Source organism: Melopsittacus undulatus, chromosome 3 (assembly GCF_012275295.1).
Source record: "Melopsittacus undulatus isolate bMelUnd1 chromosome 3, bMelUnd1.mat.Z, whole genome shotgun sequence".
In the NCBI taxonomy this organism is placed as follows: domain Eukaryota; kingdom Metazoa; phylum Chordata; class Aves; order Psittaciformes; family Psittaculidae; genus Melopsittacus; species Melopsittacus undulatus.
The window spans coordinates 38271767-38294795 of NC_047529.1; the positions used below are offsets into that span (position 1 = coordinate 38271767).

At 36.6% G+C, this 23029-nt stretch overlaps 2 protein-coding genes across 4 annotated transcripts in view; both read right to left on the reverse strand.

Moving 5' to 3' along the window:
* HMGCLL1 (3-hydroxy-3-methylglutaryl-CoA lyase like 1) overlaps positions 1-4016 on the reverse strand; it is a 132329-nt gene extending 128313 nt beyond the window's left edge. For 2 of the 3 annotated variants that reach the window (XM_031052675.2, XM_031052673.2), the window contains exon 1: positions 3924-4016. In XM_031052675.2, coding sequence (XP_030908535.1) covers positions 3924-3968 — 45 coding nt within the window. In that variant the 5' untranslated portion in view covers positions 3969-4016. The remainder of the gene's footprint in view (positions 1-3923) is intronic. The other variant, XM_031052672.2, reaches the window with a different exon arrangement.
* A 9462-nt stretch (positions 4017-13478) lies between these two features.
* The window catches only part of BMP5 (bone morphogenetic protein 5), a 61262-nt gene continuing 51711 nt past the window's right edge, over positions 13479-23029 (reverse strand). The window contains exons 5-7 of the mRNA XM_005153191.4: positions 21625-21701; positions 19589-19699; positions 13479-16035 (exon numbers count right to left, since the gene is read on the reverse strand). Coding sequence (XP_005153248.1) covers positions 15886-16035; positions 19589-19699; positions 21625-21701 — 338 coding nt within the window. The 3' untranslated portion in view covers positions 13479-15885. The remainder of the gene's footprint in view (positions 16036-19588; positions 19700-21624; positions 21702-23029) is intronic.

Consider the following 23029-nt stretch of genomic DNA (forward strand, 5'->3'; position numbering starts at 1 on the left):
TTCCTATGGGTAGTGAAATTCATATTTTTTTTTAACAGAAAAGCTTCTATGCACATGTCAATACTATTGAAAAATGTGTCAAAATACTTGGTTTGTTCTAAGAACTCTCAATGTTTTCTTCCATGTCATTTCTGTAGATTTTTTTTTCCTCTTTGCTCACACAATTTGTATATCTGTGTTTTACACTAGGTAACTTTTAACAGAGAAAAACTATCTGCACATAAAAGTCAAATTTCGGAATGAGAAACATGAGAAAACTATTTCATGGATTTCTGGCCTGGTATCAGGAAACTGTGGAGAAGTAAACATTACATCTCATCTACTGACCATGAGGTCATGGTACACTCAGTTATGAAAAGTCATTTATAAACTACTACCTCTGTGGTTTGGGGTGGGGGGACTATTCTTAGTTTTGCACCTTGAAAACCATAAACCCAAAGGATTAACTCTTTTGGGAAGACAGTCGGTAAGTTATGTTATACTAGGACTTAATGCTGATGTTAAAAGCAGGGGTTTCATTAGTTAAAAAAAAAAAAAAAAAGAAAAGAAAGAAAGAAAAGCCATGCTGTGACAAGAGGAAGTTATTTGCAATGTAGCAAGAAATCCTCAGATCAAGCAATCTCTTTTCAAAGTGTGATTGTGGAATGTAACAGCTGCTCAAGATTCTGCAAACTTGTGGGAGATTCATGACCAGTAGATTAATTTGCTTTTCACCAATTATAATTTATCTTACATCAGACTGTTTACATTTTCTCTGTCATCTACATGCATTAGCACCAGGTTAATGTGCAAACCATGTACTAAATTATGTCCTGCATAAATCTTTCCTGCTAAATACCACAGTCCTTGTCCTTACTTCCTGAGCATAACCTTTGATCTTCACATCAACAAAAAAAATAATTACCATCTCTGCCCAACCCAGGACAAGTAATTTCACTCCTAAATAGCTACACAGCTGGAGACAGATGTGTTCTTCTCCCTGGGTAGACCCTACAGGGTCTTCTACAAAGCTTTATATCATACTTGTCATTAGTTTATCAGTATCCAAATGTTGTACATTGGAAATGTGTGTAAAACATTCTCAGAATTTCAAACAATAACAAATCAGAATGGGGAAGGGGGGAGAAAAAGCTGCAGGAAAAAATAGAAGTCTCCCAGCTGTGCAAACTTAAGTAGCTGTATTAGCAGAAAATGTAGTCCAAAAGTCACATTATTGCCATCTTCAACAAAAGTTGATTCAAAGAATGCATTGTCAGTTTTCAGATACAGTGTCAGGCTGATGAAAAAATGTTTAAAATCTTCCATCTGCATGTACTAAGCCAGACTATGGTATTTTTTTTTTCAGAGGAATCATGCACCTTTTTTTTTTTTTTAATAAATCTGGTATTTTCTGTGTTGTGGAACACAAAGGATTTCTAATATCGTTTTTTTTTCAGTTGAAGAAGACTTTTCTGTGAAGTGTACATGTCAGTGTTTCATTCTGGTTTTCCCTTAAGTCTACTTTCTTGTCTCCTTTAGACACTGGGATTTTTTTTCCTTACTCATATGAAAGATTGCATAATTGTGCTACGTTATAAAAATAATCTTAAGTAAGCAATATGATTAAGGAAAATTATGTATTTAAAATGCTATTTCATTATGCAATAAAGAGAAAGAATTTAAAGGAGAACAAAAAAATACAGATTAAAGAAATATTTTTAACATTAACTTGTGAAATTCAATAGCACAAGTTTATCACAGTCCATTATATGGTTACTGATAAGGAGTTTGTTAGAGTTAAGCTTAATAAACAAAACAGTATATCATCGGAGGTCTATAAAAACCTTCAAAGCCAATTTAATGATCCAATTCATATTAAAGAAAGTTCTAAAACCCCTCTGATACCAAATGTCATATGAATCTGATCCAATATGATGTGCAACTCAAAATGAAAAAGGAATATTAAATTAAGCAGTCTTCACAGTTGATCTTTGAAATCTTATGTTTTTTCTTTTAATTCAGAAATCAGTAGGATTCAATCAGAAAATGTTAATCATCTCTAAATCAAGGAAGAGTTGGCTGATAATTAGGATGATGTTTTTTCCTCTCTTTTACAACTATTTACTTTGCCATCAGTCTTCCTTGGCCTCTGCTGGGAGCATGAACAGTCCTGGGTCACTGGTCCTTTGTTCACTACTGCAACCCTTTCTACCTGACAGTGAGACCTCTCCCAGTTCTCTCATTTAAAACATCAGAGTGAAAATCTGGAGGGGAAAAGAAAAATGTAATGGGCTATTGTCAATTGATCATGTTCACTGGGTACTCTATCTATGCTATTTGAGAAGTCTGGACATACCAGTCTTCTCTGGACAAAACAAATGCCTCCTCCTTGCTGAATGCTCTTTTTCATCCTCGAGTTGGGTCTATCTCCTTATGTCAGTAGAAATGAGTCAGGGCACTCCCTGTGGCTCAAAGGACAAATGGTCTGGTATGATGTGTGTCCATAGAGCTAAGTCTACTCTAGTCCCTCCATGCAAGATGGTCTTAGCCATATGGCCTGTTTGGAGTGGTCCCTTAGCCCATACCATCCCTGAACTGAGCCTGGATATGAGAGAATGCTAACTAGCATGAGCCAAAGCTATGGCTGGAGAGAATATTAGCAGTTATTAACCAGCAGTTTGGAGTGAGCAATAGGATGGATACAGAAACTAGATGAATTCATGCCCTGTCCTTGTTTAAGTTAGAGTAGACAGAATGACTAAAATTGCCATCCCACTTCATGAGATACATTTCAAATGTATAGATGAAGCAAATGGACAAAATTTTTGTAAGCATTTGCATTTCTGTTGTGCAATATATTGCTACTTTTTATCTATAGACAATACTTAAGCATTGCAGTCACAAAAAAACCCAACCCTTCAATCTCATGGAAAATGTAATTTTAACTGGCCATCATAGAACAGAAATGAAGCTAAAATGTGAGACAAGGAGAAAAACCTACTGTAATTTTAAGATGTTTGCTGAAATACAGTTGTACAAGGAATTCTTTTTCTGCAGCGAAATCCCCCAAAATAGTGAACTCAATCTGATGAAAATTAGATCAGGTACTATGTGAGGGTCTCACATTATGTTCACCAGAGAAATGCAGTAAGCTTTCTCGGTCTACATCTCTTTAACATGTCTGTGAATGGGAGGCTTCACAGTGACCACAGGGTTCAGAGTCCGGATTACATATCCGGAAGCAACCAGGGAATATCACATTCTGTATAAAACATTTTTCAGCTAATACAGCAAGCAATGATACTTTCAAAAGCGTCTAAGGGTATTCAAAGTGTAAGTCCCCTTTCCAGCCAGGACCCTGGTCTGTATAGGGTACAGTCATCAAGAAGCTGAGTTCAATGACCCCAATGATTTACGTATCTCACTGTACCCAAGAGTGCTCAACAAGAACGAAGTTGGAGTCTCTAGGGTGCAGAAGTTGAATGAAGAGCTGACTAAGCTAATGAGCAGATACTGGTAAATCACTTTTGGACGATTTGCCAAATAAGGCCCCACATAAATGGAATTCATGCCTCAAATTCCTTTGTGAACTAATATTTTTGCAGTCTTAGGCACAAAATGCAGTGTTGGTGGTAAAAGGTAATGTCAGTGTTCCCTTTTACCCAAAAGCTGAGTTAGAGACCGAGATTCAGTGATGTGGGGTTCAGTGCAGCTTGAGGGGATTACAGCCCACATCTCCCATGTGAATTCTTCAGCCATTAAAGTAATGACCCTCATAATTATAACCATATTTTCTCTCCTACACAAAGATTTAAGTGTGCTACTGAAAGAAGAAGAATTCAGTAAGACAATATTAAGACCACTTCATACCAAAAGATCTTTCAGAACTGAAAGCTCCCTTGTAAAAGCTAGTTAAGGAATATACAGCTGAATATGCCATGTACCTGGGAAACCAGAGAGGACAGGCTGGAGCTGTAGGAATAGTCCATGGGTGGAAGATGACAGTGGCTGCCCAAACTCCCATAGGACGGAGTAGGCTGGGCTGAATGCTCAGCTAGGTCCCAGGAAGTACGCCTCAGTGTACACCTCAGTTTCTCGAGTCACCTCCTACCACAGACACAATTCTGGATGTGCAGTGGCTCACTTGACATGGTCAGCTGATTTTGCCTCCAAATGGGAGCCCAACTTAAACTGCTCATGAGCATGTAGGAACAGATGAAAAAATGAAAGTGCATAATCTTCCACACTTTAAGTAATTGGAAACTGAAACTTCACATCTTCATTCTTGTGTTTTTGATGTCTATTCCAGCATGCTTTGTGGCTTCCACAGCAGTCTGAGCCAGCTGGTGGTCCTGCCCACCCTCTACTCCCAACCTTTCTACTGCACTGACTTGAGCATTTCATCAGCGTTGCGTTGAGCCCAGTTTGTGCTGAGGAAGCAATTGTCGGTTTTTCACATCCATTTTCTGTTGGACTTGCATGCTGAAATGACTCAGCCCAGAGAGAGCCAAACAAACTCTGCAAGGGAGAGGTCAGGATTCTGAAAAAGGGTGGGACTATGACACCCAGTAATTAACTCAGGCTATGTTTGTGCATCAGGCTGTTGTATTAGCCAAGGAAACAGGTAGGGATTGCCTGGACTTTGCTGTAAGTTCACTTTTTCCAACTTTCACCTGTCTTGCGGGAAATTCAGAAACCTGAGAACAAAATGTAGAGCTTGGAACCATCACATTGCCTTTCCAACCCATTTGCTGCCCTCAACAAATAGGTTCAGTGAAAAATAGATTAACATGCTTTTCAAAGGCCTATCTGTAACCCAATAGAAGACATTTTCTCTGTTTCTTTATTTATACATGCAAATAAATTATGCAATAAATATCACACGGAAAACACACAGATATACAAATACTGAGAACATATGCTAACAAATAGGTATCTGTCATATTTTCTTAAAGCCATTTTGCAATAATAATGTGTAAAGGAAAATGAAAGATGGCAGTGTACATGGTGATTCTAGGAAGGGTAACATCAGTAAAGGAAGAATTATCATGGCTTATAACTTGCAGCAAATGTCATGGCTTAAGTAACAAAAATACAGAAATAGTAAATATTCTGGGGTATTTTATGACACACTGATCTGAAAGAACAAATGGCTCTGCAGTGAAATGAACATCAACATTGCCATTCTGTGTATAACAGAGGTGATGTTGCATTTCCTCTACTTCATCCTGTCTTGAACTTTGTACTGCCCAAACCCCACCTGTTTTGCTTGCCTTTTCTCTCTACAAAGCTTAGCTTGAAGAGCAATTTGAAGGAAATGGAAGGCAGATTTGTGGATCAGGTCTTGGAGAGCTGTGATTAGAGAAGGTACAGAGATTCATAATAAAAGTGGACAGTTGAACAAGGTTGACTGCAAGACTGACATTTTAATGGCTATCATGAGGAGAGATGTACTTCGGAACAAGAAGTGACTAGTCAGACAAATACATATTCAAATGGGCCTTAGGATGGAATGTGGTGATTTTTGACCAGCAATTCAATAAGAAAATGACCTAATGTGTGCTAGTAGAACAGACAGACGTGCAGATGGAGATCTTGTTGACAGAGGTGGTGATGTTATACTTCAAGTGCTTAAATATCAAGGGGGTATGCACAACAGAATCTTTCATATATTGAACATGCATTACAGTTCACCAGCATAACCAGGGCTAGAGCGTGGGAAGTTAAGATAAAAATTAAGTCAAAAACATTTCTTGGGGCATCTATGTTCTTTCTTAAGGATTTTTGGTCCATTAGGATGTCCTGAGTCTACCGCTTGTGCAGAAGATGAAACAAAAGTGTATAGTTAGAAATCAAAACAAGAACTAAACCCATCTGGGGATACCATCTCACTTATGTTCTAATTTAATACACAAGCAATTGATCCAAGCAACTTTAAGATAGTTCTCTTTCTCATTACTTTTTTAGAAGAGCTCATGAGGTCTACAGTTACTACAGTTATATCCACCTATTTTTTTTCTTGAAACTAGATGGAGAAATTGTAGCAGTAAGTATTCTGATCCAGCAAGTTCACCATGATTTTGGAGATACGCTTCCCAAGCGAAAAACTGTAGATGTCACTGAGTGTTCATAAGCCCTGAACCCCTCAGTTTCTAGTAACACTCAATAAATATCCCAAAGGAGCTACACAGTAAAAAATATTATTATAACAACCTGCACTTCTATCTGGCTTATTCATTCATGGATCAATGTCACCAGGGAAATAAAGATTAAAATAACTGCAGTGTATCGTTAAGCATTTATTTCCGTTCTCTAATGCCCTGCACCTTGCATTATCAGCATGTCAACCTCTGTGAAGATTTCTACAATGCAGTGAATTGTCCCATTATGTCACTAATTAGAGAAAATTCCTCTCAGTCCCAATGACCCATTAGCTCTGCACATTATGATTCTCAGACTTCTTCAAAATATGTAGAAAATTCAAAGAACAAGAACATTAATGTTTCAGAAACTGGAGGAAGTCACTTGAAAGGAAATAATAATAGTAGTAGTAATAATAATAATAATGATATAGCCTGAGCAAACAACCTCCACCTTCCTTTGGTAATGACTAAAGGAGTTCTACAGGATGAGACAAACTATTCCCTTGAATTCAAATAAGCACATTAGAAAAAAAATTGGAAAAGAAGAGCCCAAGTGAGTAACAGTTACAATATCAGACCGCAGTTATATGCAAATAACAGATACATACTTACATGACTACAGATGTATCTGAGTCCTTCATTATTATTAAGATATTTATCCTCTTAATCCTCCTGTGACACTGATAAATGTTGTTATTATTGTATTACATGTATTAAAAATTAGAACTGAACAAGGTAGATAGATACATATTTGAAAATATTGGCCTATTGCAAAAAGAAGTGTCTGGTAGACTAGTATTCAGAAAAAAAACAACAACATCTAATGCCAAAAACATCATTATTTCTGCTCTGCTCAACTGATTTGAATGTCAAAATGTCTCACAAAACCTAATTCATTTTACTTGTCTTTATAAATGCATGAGAAATACATGTAGATATGGAATATTTGTTTTCCAAAGTTTCATAATGAATCTGTGTCAAAAGCAGGGAAACAATCCAGAACTTCTAAGCCCTTCTCTTTCTCTTGCACCAATGAAGCACACTGCTGTGGTTTTATGTGCTTGAAACTGTACCTTAAGCTGTAATAATTTATCTGAAATGAACTGGATACGTGACTTGGAATAACAATCCATGGCCTTTCCAAAATTAGTTTACTAAATAGTTCTGATAGTCAGTTGCAAATCACTACTGTTTTTAATTTACTGTCCAGATAAAAATAGGAAGAAAAGACCCATATGTACTACAACATGGCCAAGAGTTAAAGTAGACATGATATGAAAATTATATAAATGGACCCTATCCTGGGAAAAATCTCCAAACATTTTTATTGGTTTGAATATAGAATCATGGAATCATACAATACTTAGGGTTGGAAAGGACCTTAACATCATTGAGTTCCAATCCCCCTGCCATGGGCAGAGACATCTCGCACTAAACCGTGTCACCCTAGACTCCAATGAACCTAGTCTTGAACACTGAATACCCACATTGTTGCGCATAAAAAAAAAAAATAAATAAGGTTAAAACTTTATTAGCTGGACTGTATTTACACTGTGGTATACTCTTCAAAATATCTGGCATACAATCTTAATCTTGGAAGAGATTAAGAATATGACTACTGTTAGTGTTTCCTACACAAAGCTGAGCCAGCACCAAAAATGTTAGCAGAACGTTTTCTATTTTCATTTAATTCTCTCAGCTTTTTTGTTTGAAATGTACCTATATTTCAATATCAGGCTGCCACAGTTGAGGAATTCTAAACTCTACATAGCTGATTGTATTGGTCAATATCTGGTGTGATTAACCACTTCCTTGTGTCTTTGGAACACTGCATGAAGCAGGGGTACAGTCACATAGGAACCTCAGAGACGTAATGAACCAAAGATAAAGATACTCAGAAATACTCCTGGAAGGACATTAGTCAGAAGATGGTGCTATTATAACAGAACTTCTAAAGCAGCTGTACAGGAAACCAAAGCACACAAGTCAGGCTCAAGAGAAAGTAAACTCCAAGTGTAAATTCAGGTTAATTTCAACACAAGTTGATGCTCAGCATTTCACTGGATATACCTTACAGAAATGTACTCACTGAAAGACCGTTTGATTCTACACCTTGACTTGCTTGCACTGCTCACATCAAAGAAGTGCAAAGAAAAACATACATTTTAAATTGCCATTCAGGAGGCATTGCAAAGTCTCTTGGATCTTTCCAGCTCACTAGTAAGACCCTCTAATGGTCAGAATCATTTTCACATATTTTTACACCATATAGTGTACTTCCATGTCAACACACAGATTCTGACTACTTGCCAATGCTATTGCAGATGACCTGGAAATACATGGTAATACAATTGCACTGCCTCTGGAGCACATTAGCTCAAATATCTTCACAGAACTACTGTTCTGTGTCACATATGTGTCACATAGAAGCAGCCTTAGAAGCACTTCTTTTTTTCTTTCTAAAGGAAAGAAAAAGTTAGTTTCTTTCTAAAGGAAAGAAAAAAAGAGGTTGCCTGACTTTTCATAAACAAAATACTAAATTTTCTGCAATGCAAAAACATTAAAGTATGACTGTGGATGAGAAAAAGCTGATCCTGGGCAAACAAGAATATAATTACCAATAAGGTCAGATTGAACAGGGCTTTGGGCAACCTGCTCTAGTGGCTGCTGTCTGTTCCCATGGCAGGGGGTTGGAACTAGATGGTCTTTAAGGTCCCTTCCATCCTAAAGTATTCTGTGATTCTATGATTCTACAAAAACATCTAGTTGCATGTAAATAAACATTACAATTACCCACATAGTAAATGGGTGATTAGAGACACATGACATTAGAGTAGTCCACAGGAAAGCTAATTGCAGTAATAGATATGATGAGTGAGACGGATTCTGCTGGCTTTGGGCAATAGCAGGAACTAGATTATAGAGACAAAGGAGGAATCATTAAACAGAAAACACCACAGATGATTTTTACTGTCTGACAGAATTCTGTTCCTTGCTAGAAAAACCATAGTGTCATTTTTAATATTTAGAATTTAAAGAATTACATTTACATAATGAAAATCCAGCTGGGTAACAGTGCTCTTGTCATGATCTGGGTATGGTAATGGAAGAGGTTGCCATTCCTGGCTACACTTCAGTAACTTTCTGAAGGACGTTACTGTATGGAGAAAACTTCTAGTAGAACAATCAGTCTGAAAAGTTGAAAAAAATCATATTCTTGAGATGAAACAGCTTGATTAACGCAAAATTGCTTAAAAGCTCAAGCAGATAGCTCTCCTAGAAGTCTGATGGGTCATAGTGCTTGCATGTACAAGTGCAGTGCCTTGTAACTAGTGACTGTAAGGAGAGGGATATAGTAGCTGCATTACCTTGCTATCTAATTTTAAAAAAATGAAAATATATGCATGTCACCTGATTCCTGCCCTTAAAATTATTGTTTGACTCATTTCTTGCAGCTTTTTCAACAGTAGAGGTCATTTGAGGGGATAGATTCAGAGGATTGAAAGGGAAACACTCTAAGAAACATTTTGCAATGCTCTTTAGTTATTCTAGAGGAAATCCAGAGGCATGCTACTGCTTCTACTGCAGTGTGTATTTACACCATGGGAAAAACTGAGAGAATGGTAAAAAACTTAGAGACAGTCAGTGGAAATGGGGTGTAACATGATTGAAGAGAGGGGTCAAATTCTTTCCTGCCAAAAATGAGCAAACCTCTGTGAAAATGTCAGTGAAACTTCACTCAGAAATGTCAGGAGAAATTTTAGCTAGTGTGGGAATTTCACAATTAATACTTCCCTGTTGTTGAAATGGGGCCATACTTTTAAGCTTTTTTCTGATTAAATGCAGGCATTATCAGTGCTCCCTACCATGCACCATTCCATGAGACACCTTTCCTCTCTCCTTGCCATGGATACAAGAATGCAGAGCTGCCAAACAGGCCTTGTATCTGAACTGTGTCAGAAAAGGGAACCCTGCAGCTTCAAGGCTCCTTGCCACAGACATGGAACTTACAGGCCCCGGGGTACTGGATCCTTACTGGGATATGTCAGTGTCCCATGGCCACAGCCCTGCAAGGCTGACAGGGCTTCTGGGAGGAATGGGCACAGCCTGGGCTCCTCTGCCCCTGTGTCCACTTCCACAGCACTGATGTGGGCTCTGCAGACCAGTGATGATCTTCTTAAATATGTTAAAATCTGTTTGCATGGTATTTTTCAAACTTCTAAATGAAGTTTGGGGATTTCCACACTCAGTTCCATTCTGAAGCATGAAATTCTTTCCCTGGAACTTGAAGTTATGACCTTCAGCCATTTTTTTCTTTTTTGTAGATGGGTGAGAGGAAAGAATAAAAGCAGAAGGGCTTGTTTATAAGGAGAGGAAATCTGATAACTAAGCAGTTAATTGTATCCTGGCATGAATAACATTCTCCTTACCTCACTGACCAATACAGATAAACAGAAAGAATCAGAAATAATGTTTAAGAGTATTTCGATGGCACTGTTAATTTTGATAGATTTTATATTTACACCAATGTATCAGGGGATAAAAATCTTGTCCTTGGATATATGTCCTGAGCTAGGCAATATAGGTCCTGCTAATCAGCAACCTTAATTTGGTCTAAATTAATAGATTTCAAAACATGAAATGTAACTAGCCTCAGTAGTTCGCTAAAAACTGTTTCTTTCATGTGAATCTGAGTTTTTTACTAGCTATATCAATTCAATTTTTTCAAAGGAAGCAAATTCTGATTTTATTTTTTTTCCTTGCTAAACGCACTGATACTTTCCACTTTTCTGCAAAATAGCAACATGAATATCACATTTTTTAAAGCATTAAAATGTTCTAAAGTAGTGAAGAAATCTGTAATAATAACAATAAAAAAACTAACAACACCAAGAATGGCAACAATTGCAACAACTGCAACAACAAAAGCAATACTAATAATATTAGATTGCACCTATCAGAAAGCAAAATGTGCAGGAACAGAACAGAAAGTATTTAGCTAGAAACATAGCAGACAGGAGAAAAGTCTGTGTCGTGTTGTAAATATGGAAAACAGAAGACAAAAGGCCCATTTAATTCACAGGAGATTCCCGATCCCCCATGTTCCATGTTTGGTGTTATTTGAATTAAGATGGCAAGAAAACCTCCTCACACTGCTTTTAGTTGGATTTTTAGTTTAGTTTTCTTTTGTTTTTAATCAAGCTCTTGCTCAAGCCATGTGAGTAAGAACTCAGTAACACACTGTAAATCACAGTAAGCAAGTTCTGACTGCAGATGAGATAGTAAAAGATAATACTGTATAATACACATGTGGCTGTTTTGTCATTCAGGCACCACATGTCAGATTCCCCTTATGTGTAGCTGAATGTGTGAGAAAAAAAAAAATGGTGGAGGTTGTAAAGCATATAATTTTAAAATCCTGGTTATTAGAATCCTTTGGTTATTATTGGAACAATCCAGAATCTCGTGCCTAAAACATTGTTTTAACCATCTTTGAGCAAAGTCAATTTAACCATGAAACTGTTTCAGAAGAGGTGTTGACAAAATAAAAATAAAAAAACCAAAAACAAAATAACAAAAAAAAACAAACCAGAAGAAACACACAGTCAGCAACCTGAGTGTCTGACATTCCATCATGATAACAAAAGATTTCTCAAAGCTTCGCAACCCAATTAAACATCCCTGTAAAACCTTTCCAACAATGTAACTTTTTAAAGATGTCAGGAATTGTAATTGACTGTAGACCAAGCAAGTCGACCAGACAACATCTATATCACATCCATTGTCCTAAATACACTTTGTAGCCTCGAGAGAGAAACAGATGAGTGACAATCCAAAAGAGCAATTTCTGTGTTATCACTAAAAAAATATGTTTGGGAGACCACAGTATAGATGTAAGTCATGGAAGTCATTTATTAAAAGGAGGGACTAAATTGTCTGACAATTGACTCATAATACGATGACTAAATACTGTTCTATAGTCCTACAGGTGTATGCAAAACAAAGATATTCTTTCTCCTGTGCAGTGATAAAGGATTGGTTTCTTCTGATTTCCTATTCTGAAAATATCTGAGTTCCTCATATGGCTCCATTTATATTACCTACTTATTCACTCAACACAAATGCACATTTACTTAAAAGCCTGAACAGGCCACTGCAGAAGGAAGAGTCCTGGAGTTGTAAAGGACATGTCAGTCAGGACAGCCCTTCAAGGTAGACATACAGCCGGGCAAGGAATGATCATCCTTTTTTTGTTTGAAGACATCCACATCAATGTCTGCCCAAGATATCTCTAGCTGAGTTTTGTGGTGATCAGGTGAATCACTATCTTGTCAGCTGCCAGACAGCTTTATATGAATTCAGTTTTTAGCTCAATCTTATATCAAAAACAGGGCTAGTGCAATCCAAATAAGTACGGTTTTTACTATGAGCAAGCAGCTTGCAACCATGCTCCCTAATTAATGAATTTGAAATCTTTGGCCCAGACTTGGAAAACTTGACCCTATAAATACTTTGTGGAAATGGGCATCCAGGTAAAGGAGAGATGCCCATCAAGTGATCTAACTGAAGGAAGACTTATATATGTCACAGCTTAGCACATCAGAGAACTTAACTTATAAATGCTTCACACTTCAGTCAGTCAGAGCTCATCTTGTCTTGGACATCAAAATCACAATCAAAGAACAATGCTCTTCTAAAGGGAAATGAAATCACTGCTGCTATACTATTAATCTCTCAGCTCTGACTTACAGTGTGTGAATACTAAGCCATAGAAGTGGCCACTTGAAAAATCCTGTAAACATGTGATTTTGGTCCCAGAATGTGCAACAATGGTGTTAATGTTATGAATAAGTTAAAGCTTGAGAATCTCTGACTCACAGAGTGACATTAATTCCTTATGCAGCTTCTATTTTTCTGGTTTTCAGCCCTTTAGACTCTTTCCAGTTGTTAAAGATGCAGAAAGCTTAAACAACTTAAAAAAATGAAAGCTGTTGTGTCCTAAATGATATGGAATAGTCTTCATATCTGTAATACATAGCTAAAGTTATGGGTATATCTGTAATATAATTACATATACATTTTATTACATATTTGTGTGCATATATTATGCATAAATATATAAATAAAATAACAGATATTCAATAAAAGTAAGTAAAAAAATAAGAAGTACTGTGTTAGGTACTACTAGAGAAGAGCTTACCTGGAAAGGTCTATATAAAATCACATATGTATACACTTATCCAGAGCATGCAGAAGGTGTAGTGCCTCTATCCTTTCTTTCAAACAGAGAAATGACCAGCTAGGAATTTATGGAGATTTTTAAAAGTTATTTATTCTTTCTGGTATATTTGGAGTATTAACATTTGGAGGTATCATTTGAAGATAAGATTTTTATTAATAATGTAGATGAAGTTTAAGTTTAAGAAGTAAAAAAAGTTTGCAAAATAGCTGTACTAAAAAGTGAACTGTAACAAAATCCATCCACAGCTATTGGTTGTCTCTTTCTTCTACTTTTAAAAGAATATATGATGTCAGTGTCATTCTGTCATGTTTCAGATGCAAAATCACAGCAGAACAAAATAGTATTACAGGTTTATTAGGTCTCAAAATATAGAAATATATTCCAACAGCATATTTTAAAGAATAATAGAACAATAATCTTCAGTTTTTTATTCTCAAAATGGTACACCATTATTTAAAAATATATTACTTAATGTACCCAAAATGTAATCTCCATCAAATTCCATCTAGAAAAAAATGAGTTCAAAAAGCATACCCACCTACCCAATTTGTACAGAAACCAGGAAATTTTTTGAAGACAACCCAGTAATTTTACAGTTTCAAAATGGTAATTCAGCTGAAGATATTGTATTTTGTGATACATCCTTGTGCATGAACTGCAACTAAATGTAGATATCTAGGTAATGTCAGTATAAAATAGAAATGGAAGTGTAAAATGGAGCTGTTGTGTTGAGGCAAAAGCACTCTGAAGACTGAAATCACAACTGTTAATTTTTTGAAACTGAGTGTATGCATAAAAGATATTCATGTATTACTTCAATAGCAAGATAAAATAAATTAGTTTCTGCAAATAAAGGCAGTTGCACATTCACATGCATACACACAGTCACACGCACATGCTGATATTATCAGTCTGTAATGAGTTTTCTGAAATATGCTTTAAATAACCAGAGAAGTCAGAGTTTATATGAATAAACTGTCTAAGAATAAATTTATATGTCCTATTAATTTTTACCAGCTCTCTGAGAACTCTTAAAATGCAGCATTTTTAATCAAGGCAATTTATAACAAAAACATATTATAATTAGTCATGTAATAAGAGAAAGCAGAGTTTCTATTTTCTCATTTTCATAACACTAAAACAAAGCTGTGTCCAAAGATATTAAACGTGGTTAATTAAAAATAAGCATATGGGTAGTGCTGATGGAAATGATAATTTGTAATTAGTTGTGCAATTCACAACCTCAGGATTTCATATGGAGCCAAAAATTTAGGGAGCTTAAAAATTACTTGTATGGATTTAAGAATTATCAAAGTTATAATACTTAATGATACAAAAAAGGAGAGATATCTTAAGTGTCATGATTTAAGCCAATCTCCACCTGAAAGAAAAGCAGATGAATCAGAAAGAAAGCTGCAAACTACCCAGAAGCTCATTTTGAAGTTTTGCATCTTTGCCTGAAAATGGCCTCCCTCAGTGACAAGATATTTGATTAAAGAGGTGACAACTGCTGCATCCCCTGTACCTTCTCTTGCATACTCAGAAAACACATCCAAAAGTTGATTGAAATGAAGTAAAACCTTCCATGCCTTGTCTTCTGTATATTAGGTATATATTGTAACTTTTGTATATAATGTGAAGGCTTATGTGTTTCTTTTTTGTTTGTTTTTACCTTGTGCTGTTATTATAAAAGTATTTTCCAGAACGGTTTACTATATAATAGACTGATATGATTTGAGGTAAGAATGTTGTAGTTCAATTTTTAGTGTTAACTTGGAAAGTCATAGATGGAGTTGAGACTCTGTCTCCACAGAATTCCTGAAGCTTTGAGCAGTTTGCAAACTCTGCAGTTCATAAGCCAAGAAGTAACATACTCCTCCAGTTACAGTCATCTTGTTAAAGAAAATAGTTATAACAATTATGTGCAATCTTTTCACTTCTATTTCCTATCTATTTAATTACTTAAGCACTGTTCAATATTTTACTTTTTCTAATGGAGCAGAACTTCTCAAAGAAAAAAATATGTTTAGCCAAGCAGCTTTGTTTAGTTTGGGGTTTCTTCGTGTGCCTTTTTCCAAATAAATACCCTGCCACAGTGTTCATTGGCAAAATATGACCAAATGTATCTTAGTTCCTTTAACAACATGAAGCAGTTACAGAAGTTTGGAGATTCTAGCTTTAAAAAAAAAAAAAAAGTATATAATCTATGCAAAGTTTTCACTTTAAAATATTGAAATGGAATTCAATAGATTCCAGTATGGTCAACTGAAAAATTAGTTTGTGAAGTTCTACTGCGTAGTGAGGTGACCCATAAAATAAATGGTTCTGAAATTTTGCTCATACAAAAGAAACTATATACTTTTAAATAAATAAAAGCTACTATATACATTATACTGTACATTTAAATGAGAGATGACATGAAATGGAATAAATTTAGGGCTGCCTTTTCATCCACAAGACTCATATCTTGACTTTATTACAATTCTGAATAAAACCCTCTGCTTTAGATTATTTCTTATTCTAGTGGCAGCCACATGAACGCACCACCATATTCCTGTATTTTTTTAAAATAACATTGGAACTGTCATCAAAGTAGAGCACAGAGATTGCATTCAGTTTTGTTGGTGCACAGCATGGCTTTGGTACGTGATCAGGAAACATCAAGTGAACCTGAAAGACAGATAAATACATAGTTAATAAACAGAGAGGTACAAGAACAACATCAGTGCAAAACATGTCTTTGCATTTCAGAGTGTGTTGTGGTCACAGATTTTCCTTCATTAGCAACTTTAAGGCACAGCTTACCTCCAGAGCATTGCTGATTTCAATTGTGTGGGCAAAGTTATACAATACTAGCAGATGGAGAGATTAATGTAGAAGAGCGGCCAACACAGAAAGCTGGTTTTCAGATGAAATTTAGGAAAGAGGTGGAGTTAGGCAGCTGCTCAGGAAAATATTTAAACATACTGTCAGTGCCATCTCTACTGAGGACAGTGCTTAACACGAAGCACAGGCTCAAGTCCCAGGTCTTACCAGGACCCCAACACATGCTAAAATGCTTTCCTGTGTCAGGGTCTCAGCCTGGAGGAAAGTCTGCTGCAGACAGCAAAGATTCTGCAAGCAAGGGCTCATAATTAAACTGTTTTCAGCCTATGAAATGGTAAAATGTGGCTTCTTAGAGAGCATGAGTGCATTTTAAGGTCTTATCTAGATATCGGTGGATCCAATTCTACTTCAACTGAAGTCAATTTCAATCCTTAAGGTAGGTACCAGCTGGACAGAAGGTTTAAGGAAAAGGCTGAAGCAGAGAAGCTTATGCTCACTAGGCTAAAATATATCAATGAAAGGTTAAAGAGAAGCAAAACAATTTTGAAAAGCATCCCAGAACAAACTAGATCTAGTGGAAATATCTGAAAAAGGGGGAAATACAAGCTCTTCGTACTTGAAAGTAGGATGTAATATTCTACACATGCTGAAGACATGGAAACTGGGGAGGCCAGAAAAAAGGGGGTTGTAATAAAGAGAGCAAGAGATCATTAAGGCATGGATGAAGACTTCAGCAGTAATAGGTTTCATTTGTATGTTAAGTCTCTGTAAATCTGTTAGAGCCATCTGTCTTGCAGTGATATAAGCCCAGAGCCCTTGCCAGACAACAGAGAATAGTCTATCAGGAAACAATTTTTACATAACTGTTACCATGAGAAGGTCTTTTGAAATGAGCAATAATAAATCCTGAAGTAGCAGTTCAGTAATGGTTTAGACATACATTTAAAAACAGTTTACTAAATGAATAGCAAAGCACTGGAGAAGAGAATGATTGTGCCTTGCCTAGGCAGATGCTTGCCCTGCCATGACCCACCAGCCACTGCCTCCCCAGCTGGAAGCCCCATTGCTCTGCTACCCCCACATAACAGCAATGCTCACAGCCTTTTTAAGAGTGAGCCTGGAAGTCAGTGCAAGTCAACCTGTTAATCCACTGGCTCACATGACTAGGGGGTCAACACTAATGCAATTAAATGCAGTCTCCCTTGTATTTATATGTATCTGTATAGTCTCTCTGTTAAACTTCAGTCTCAGAAAAAGGAGAGGGAGAGAGAGGTACTGGCCCAACATTTCTCTTATTCTTGTTACAAAAGAAAAAAAAAAAGGTCAGTAAAGTTTGGAAAGGTACCAAGGAACAATCACTTCCCAAACCAAAGAGTGGGCTTTTTCAGAATGGTGTAATCAGTATGGCTGGGAGATGATTACATTTGGATTAGGGTGGGGTGTGTGAATAATTGTTTCCCAAGCCATCCCCATGTGCACACCTTGTGTAAATCTGAATTTTGTATAATTTAAACCAGAAAAGCATTCAACTACTGTTATCTCATCTAATTTATGTGCAGCTAAAATTTAATTAGCCTCATGATTTTTTGGCTGCAAAACTGAATGCATGTACAGTACATGCAGAGGGAGACACAATTCCAAAAAGGCCATAAAAAGGGGAGAGATTTAAGTATCCAATTTAAAAAATAGGACAAACTGCACAAATTTCTTAACAATTGGAAATTACCCATTTTTGGAAAGCACAGACACAAGAAAAAGTAGCACTGGGCCACTTCTTACTCAACAGCCCATAACTGCAGGAGAGAACTCTAATGTGGGTATCTCACTAATATTGGCAACTTTATGGGCAATTTTTTTTGCATTATTCTAAACTATTGCTTTACTGCCTTATTTCTTTTCAATTCAGAACTGTATACATGCTTTTCTTGTCTCCTAAGCTCATTGTTATATGCCTTGCCAGCTGGAATTCGCTGTTCCCTTTCACCTGAACCCCTTTCCACACTTCTATTTATTTCCAGCCTCTGACATTTTCCCTTCTTTTTGTAAATCTTTCTAACTCCAATTCTGGTATACAGGAATAATTTTGCATTGGTAGCTGGACTTGGAGAAGGTGCATAAATGGAAAGGTGAATGGAAAGGAAAAAGTTCTCAGCTTAAGTTTTAAAAATGTCCCTCTCATGAAGACACAACTGGCAATTTTCACAAGCAGGTATTTTTTTTTCTTTTTTCTATCAGAAAGTGATTGAACTTTGTTTGTTTCTGGGGTTGTTTTTGGTGTGGAGTTCTTTTTAGGTGGTGGAAGGTAGTAGCTGCACCCATTTCTAAAGGAGGAAAAGTTTTTCAGACCAGATTTTTTATGTCAAAATCAAAAGAAAAAGATCAACATCCAGGGACAGAATCACCAGCACAGTCTGATGGTCAAAATACTTTCCTATCATCATTTTAAAACAGAGGGAGCCTTAAACCCATGTTTCTCTAATTACAATCTAGTGTCTTGACCTTTCCAGAAACTAATTAAGGATGGCAACCCTTTCCTGTTCTGATTTTGTACTCCCACTCCCTCTTTGTGTAGTATCTCTCATTCCTCTGCTTCTTAATCATTCTACTAATACTGATGCTGTTCAGGGTCAGTTCTTCAGATGGCATAGCTGAAAAATCATGACCAGACATCAGACTCACAAAATTACATTCAGCCATAGTCTAAAGGTCTTGATTTTTGTACCTGAATGCTGCTGGGGTAGAGGAGGGATAGAGGGCTGCTTCAACTAAGATCATGTTTTTGGCTGCTCCAACTGATGCACAGGACTAACCTAAGAACCAGCAGAGGCAGAAAGCTGGCTACAAACCCCCTTTTACATGTACCGGGCAGAACAACAGATCCAGACACACTTATTTATAAATTGTATTTGTTAGCCAGGCATGACTGAACACAATTTCTTACATGCAAATGCATCTGCTTACAAAGCTTCACATGAAGTTACAGTATGAGTATCTCTGCCAACAGCTGACAACAAAGGTCCACATAGTGGCCAAATGTCAATATTTCTGGAAGGTACAACATGTAGATGTTAACATGGAGCTTTAATAAACTACAATAAACTCTTGGAAGTGGGACTAGGGGGCCTCTTTGATTCATGTCTACACAATTCTCCAGTAATATGACACATTCTTCTCATGTGTTATTACATTTGAAAAGGAAGGGAAACCTACCACACAGGCCACTCTCACAGCTTGTCTTCTCTCCAGCATAATCATCATAGCACATCTCTGAAATGGATTATCATTTACCCAGAAATAATCAAAATCCAATAGTAGTAAACAGAAAGGAAGAGACAGCCCCTGTGCCAAGACACTTAAAACTGCAAAACAGGCAACTACAACATATGCAGAGGCATACCAGAGTCTGAACAATGGCGTGGTTTGTTGCATTCATGTGAGCGTTGAGGGGGAAAGAGCACTCTCCATCACAGTAAAATGCAGCATAACCCTCTGGTGCAATAATCCAATCCTAAAATGAAAACAAATAAACACACTTTTTTTTCTCACTCAAAGATTTAAAACTACATAGAATCATATTGAAGAATAGTTAGGGTTGGAAAGGACCTTAAGATCATCTAGTTACAACCCCCCTGCCATGGGCAGGGGCACTGCACACTAAACCATGTCACCCAACACTCCATATCAAACTAAGACTTATCCAAGGACAAAATGAGCTTCAGACTGTGGCATGTGAGCTTACATTTTTTAAAAAGGGGAGAGAGGTATTTGCTTTGTTCATGCAAAAATCAGATGAAAATTAAATTGAAGTTAGAAACCTGTATTGAGTACCAACTAATGAGGCTATAAGGAAAATTAAAGGTCCAAATATGTTTGTTAGGATACTTTTCTTCCCAGACTAAAAATCTTAAGCACTTCTTGATGCAACAAAAGTAATTACAGTGCATCTTTTTTCTTCAGCATTCTCAATGCCATTAACTATTCTATTGCATGAGACTGAGGGTTCTTAGAGATTACTCATTGGAATGTCACTGAATCATGCATTTTGAGTATTTCTAGCAACACAGCATAGGAAAATATTTTAAAACGTTGATGAACGCTATGTGTTCGGTTTGCTGAATTCCTCCTCTACTAGGAAAAGGTAATGTAGGTGCTGTGGGAAAGACAGATTGGATCAAGTACCTACTTCTTGGGGTTTTTTTCTTTTAATTTTAATCTCATTTCACCCTGAGTTTCACTGATCAACTACTGTACAGTGTAGCTTTGACTTACCAACAGAAACTTTGAAATCTTCAAGTTGTCTTTTTTCTTTTGGGGTGGGGGCAAGTTTTTCTTTTTTCTATGGCCACCTTGAGTGACTGATCTGAGAGCTTTGCACATCTTGGGGCATGTCAAAATTTACTATTTCAGAAAATTAACAAACTTGATACCTGTAAAATCTGTGATCTACAGAGGGAGAGTGCCCCACTTGTTCTGTAGCCCAAGTTCAAGTCAACAGCACAAGTCTGCTCTGTGGGTGTGAACAGGGTGATTATGCTCTGCAGTCTTGGCAAAACAGTCTCTGCCTACTTCTTCAGGCTGCTGTGAGGGTAAATATACTACAAAATATCAGGAAAAGTAACGAGAGCGTATGAGAATCTGAGCTAGATGTGGAAGAGATGATCTGTCACTAGGGAGACAGTGGACTTGTCCTGTTCCTCGAGAATTGTTTTAAAGTATTCAGAGAAATATGAAATGCACAGACAGCCGTCTCTGAGTTCTTACCTGCATATGCAATATGTCTAGGTTATAAGTTGCTGTTGGCCTTCCTGTTCTTTCTTTATAGAGAGATCCTTGCTTTCTGGAAAAAAACCCTAGATTGATCTCTATTTTCTCATAATGCCCTGCCTCTATCTTTAGGACCTTTTGCTACAACTACTGTTTGTTTGTTGGGGGTTTTTTTTGTTACTGTATGGCAGAAAGAGTTTTTCCCAGAAATTATATGAACTTATCTATGGTGTTACAAAGACCACTGAACAGTAACCAATTTCTAGTTCCCTACAGACTCTAGCCCAGTGAAATTTCACTGACCTGCAGTAGACAGAACTGAACCAAGGAAAATTCAAGTGCAAACTTCAAAAGTTCCATTGCTCAGTGTATGGATTTTGCTTTTATTTACTGCAGATCTATTAATATCTTAAGTAATAGTTCAGAGTATGTTTATGTGAATGAATCCAGGTCATAAAGCCATTAATGTATGCAAAATATTTGAAAGAAGAGCAGCTAAAAAGGACAAAGAGATAGTGATAGGAATTCACTGCAAAATGCATTTAAAGAATTTGTCTTTCATCACAGAAATACCAGTTATTATGAAAAAACCCAGATTGTAAATAGCAGAGGACTGTAAAATAGATTGTCCCAATTCAAATTAATAGGAAACAACATTTATAAGCATACCTGCCATCCTAAGTCTCGGAAACTCACATAAAGTTCATGTTTCTTACATGCTTGTTTTTGCTCACTCGTGTTATAATCTACAACAAGAAAATAATAATAAGTTGTTTAGAAGCATTGCTAGAATCAACAAGGTTTAGCTATTTTTGAGCTCCTGACCAAATTGTATGAAGCAAAAGAACAAACATACTGTCATTTATATTCCTAGGGTTGGTCGGAAAGGGAGTGTATACTTGGAAATGCAGAATCAGCAGTATCATCCTGACACAGTTCATGTACACAGACAAAATGGTGCATATAACATTAGGGGGAAGAGATTTATGTCTGTTCGCTGTTTAGATAGGTAACAACCCTTATAACAGGCACATAGGCAATCAAAAGAGAACAAACAAGTTCCCAGTCCAACATATGGGAAAGTCATCTGTATGTTGGCACAGGTTTATTTGCCAGATAAAGTAAGTAGCCAAATTCAAAAGGTAAATTAATGATAAAAAATGCCCTGAAACAATAGAGTTTCCAAAAGTCTTTTACTTAAACATTAGCACATTTTGTACTTATTCTTTTTTTTTTGCCATATTTTCTAGAAATATTTACCACTTGAATATTTCTAGAATGGAATCTCTTTAGTTGTTAATATTAAGGTAAACAAATAGACTAACAAATGCTGTTTGAAGGCCTGAATGTTTCTGCATTGTCAGAGACATGCCAGGATAAGAGGAAACAGACAACCTTCCACACATATTTCTCCAGGACAATGCGGAGAATATTGAGTTCTGAAGAATATCTAGCTCTCTTTCCTTACTGCCCCTGAGTAACAGGAAAGGAAGGGAATAGGGTCATGCCCTTACCACATTACCACCCCAGAGCTGGTTTATAGTGCTATTCAAGTGATGCCATCAGTGGAGCATGTAATGGAGCAGGGAGGACAGGCTGTCTCCCCTAGTTCCAGTTCAAGAATGCTTAAAGTGGCTTTTTGGGATCAAAATAACAAAACAAAAAAAAGAAACAACCAAACAAGCAAAAAACAAACAACAAAAAAAACCTCCTACAACCAACCAACAAAAAACAACAAAAAATAAAATAAAATCACAGAAGAAACTGAAAAATAATATCTCCATTTTCAAGAATAGATTTATTTTTTTAGTAACAGTCTTTAAATATTAAAAGACTTCAAGAATTGAGGCTGGCATGAGAGGGTCTCTGTTGAAAAATTCCTGCAAAATTAAGATGGGTCTTTTCACATAAAATGAATGGAAAGGAGTTCTACAGTCTACAGAGTTCTACAGTCTGTGATATAATCCATTATGTTGCTTCACTGTTCTTGGAGGAAACTCTTCCAAATAGACAGCCTACAGGAGCTTTCCTACACATTTATCAACTCCTTCTTGTCCTCTGTCCTGATCTGTGC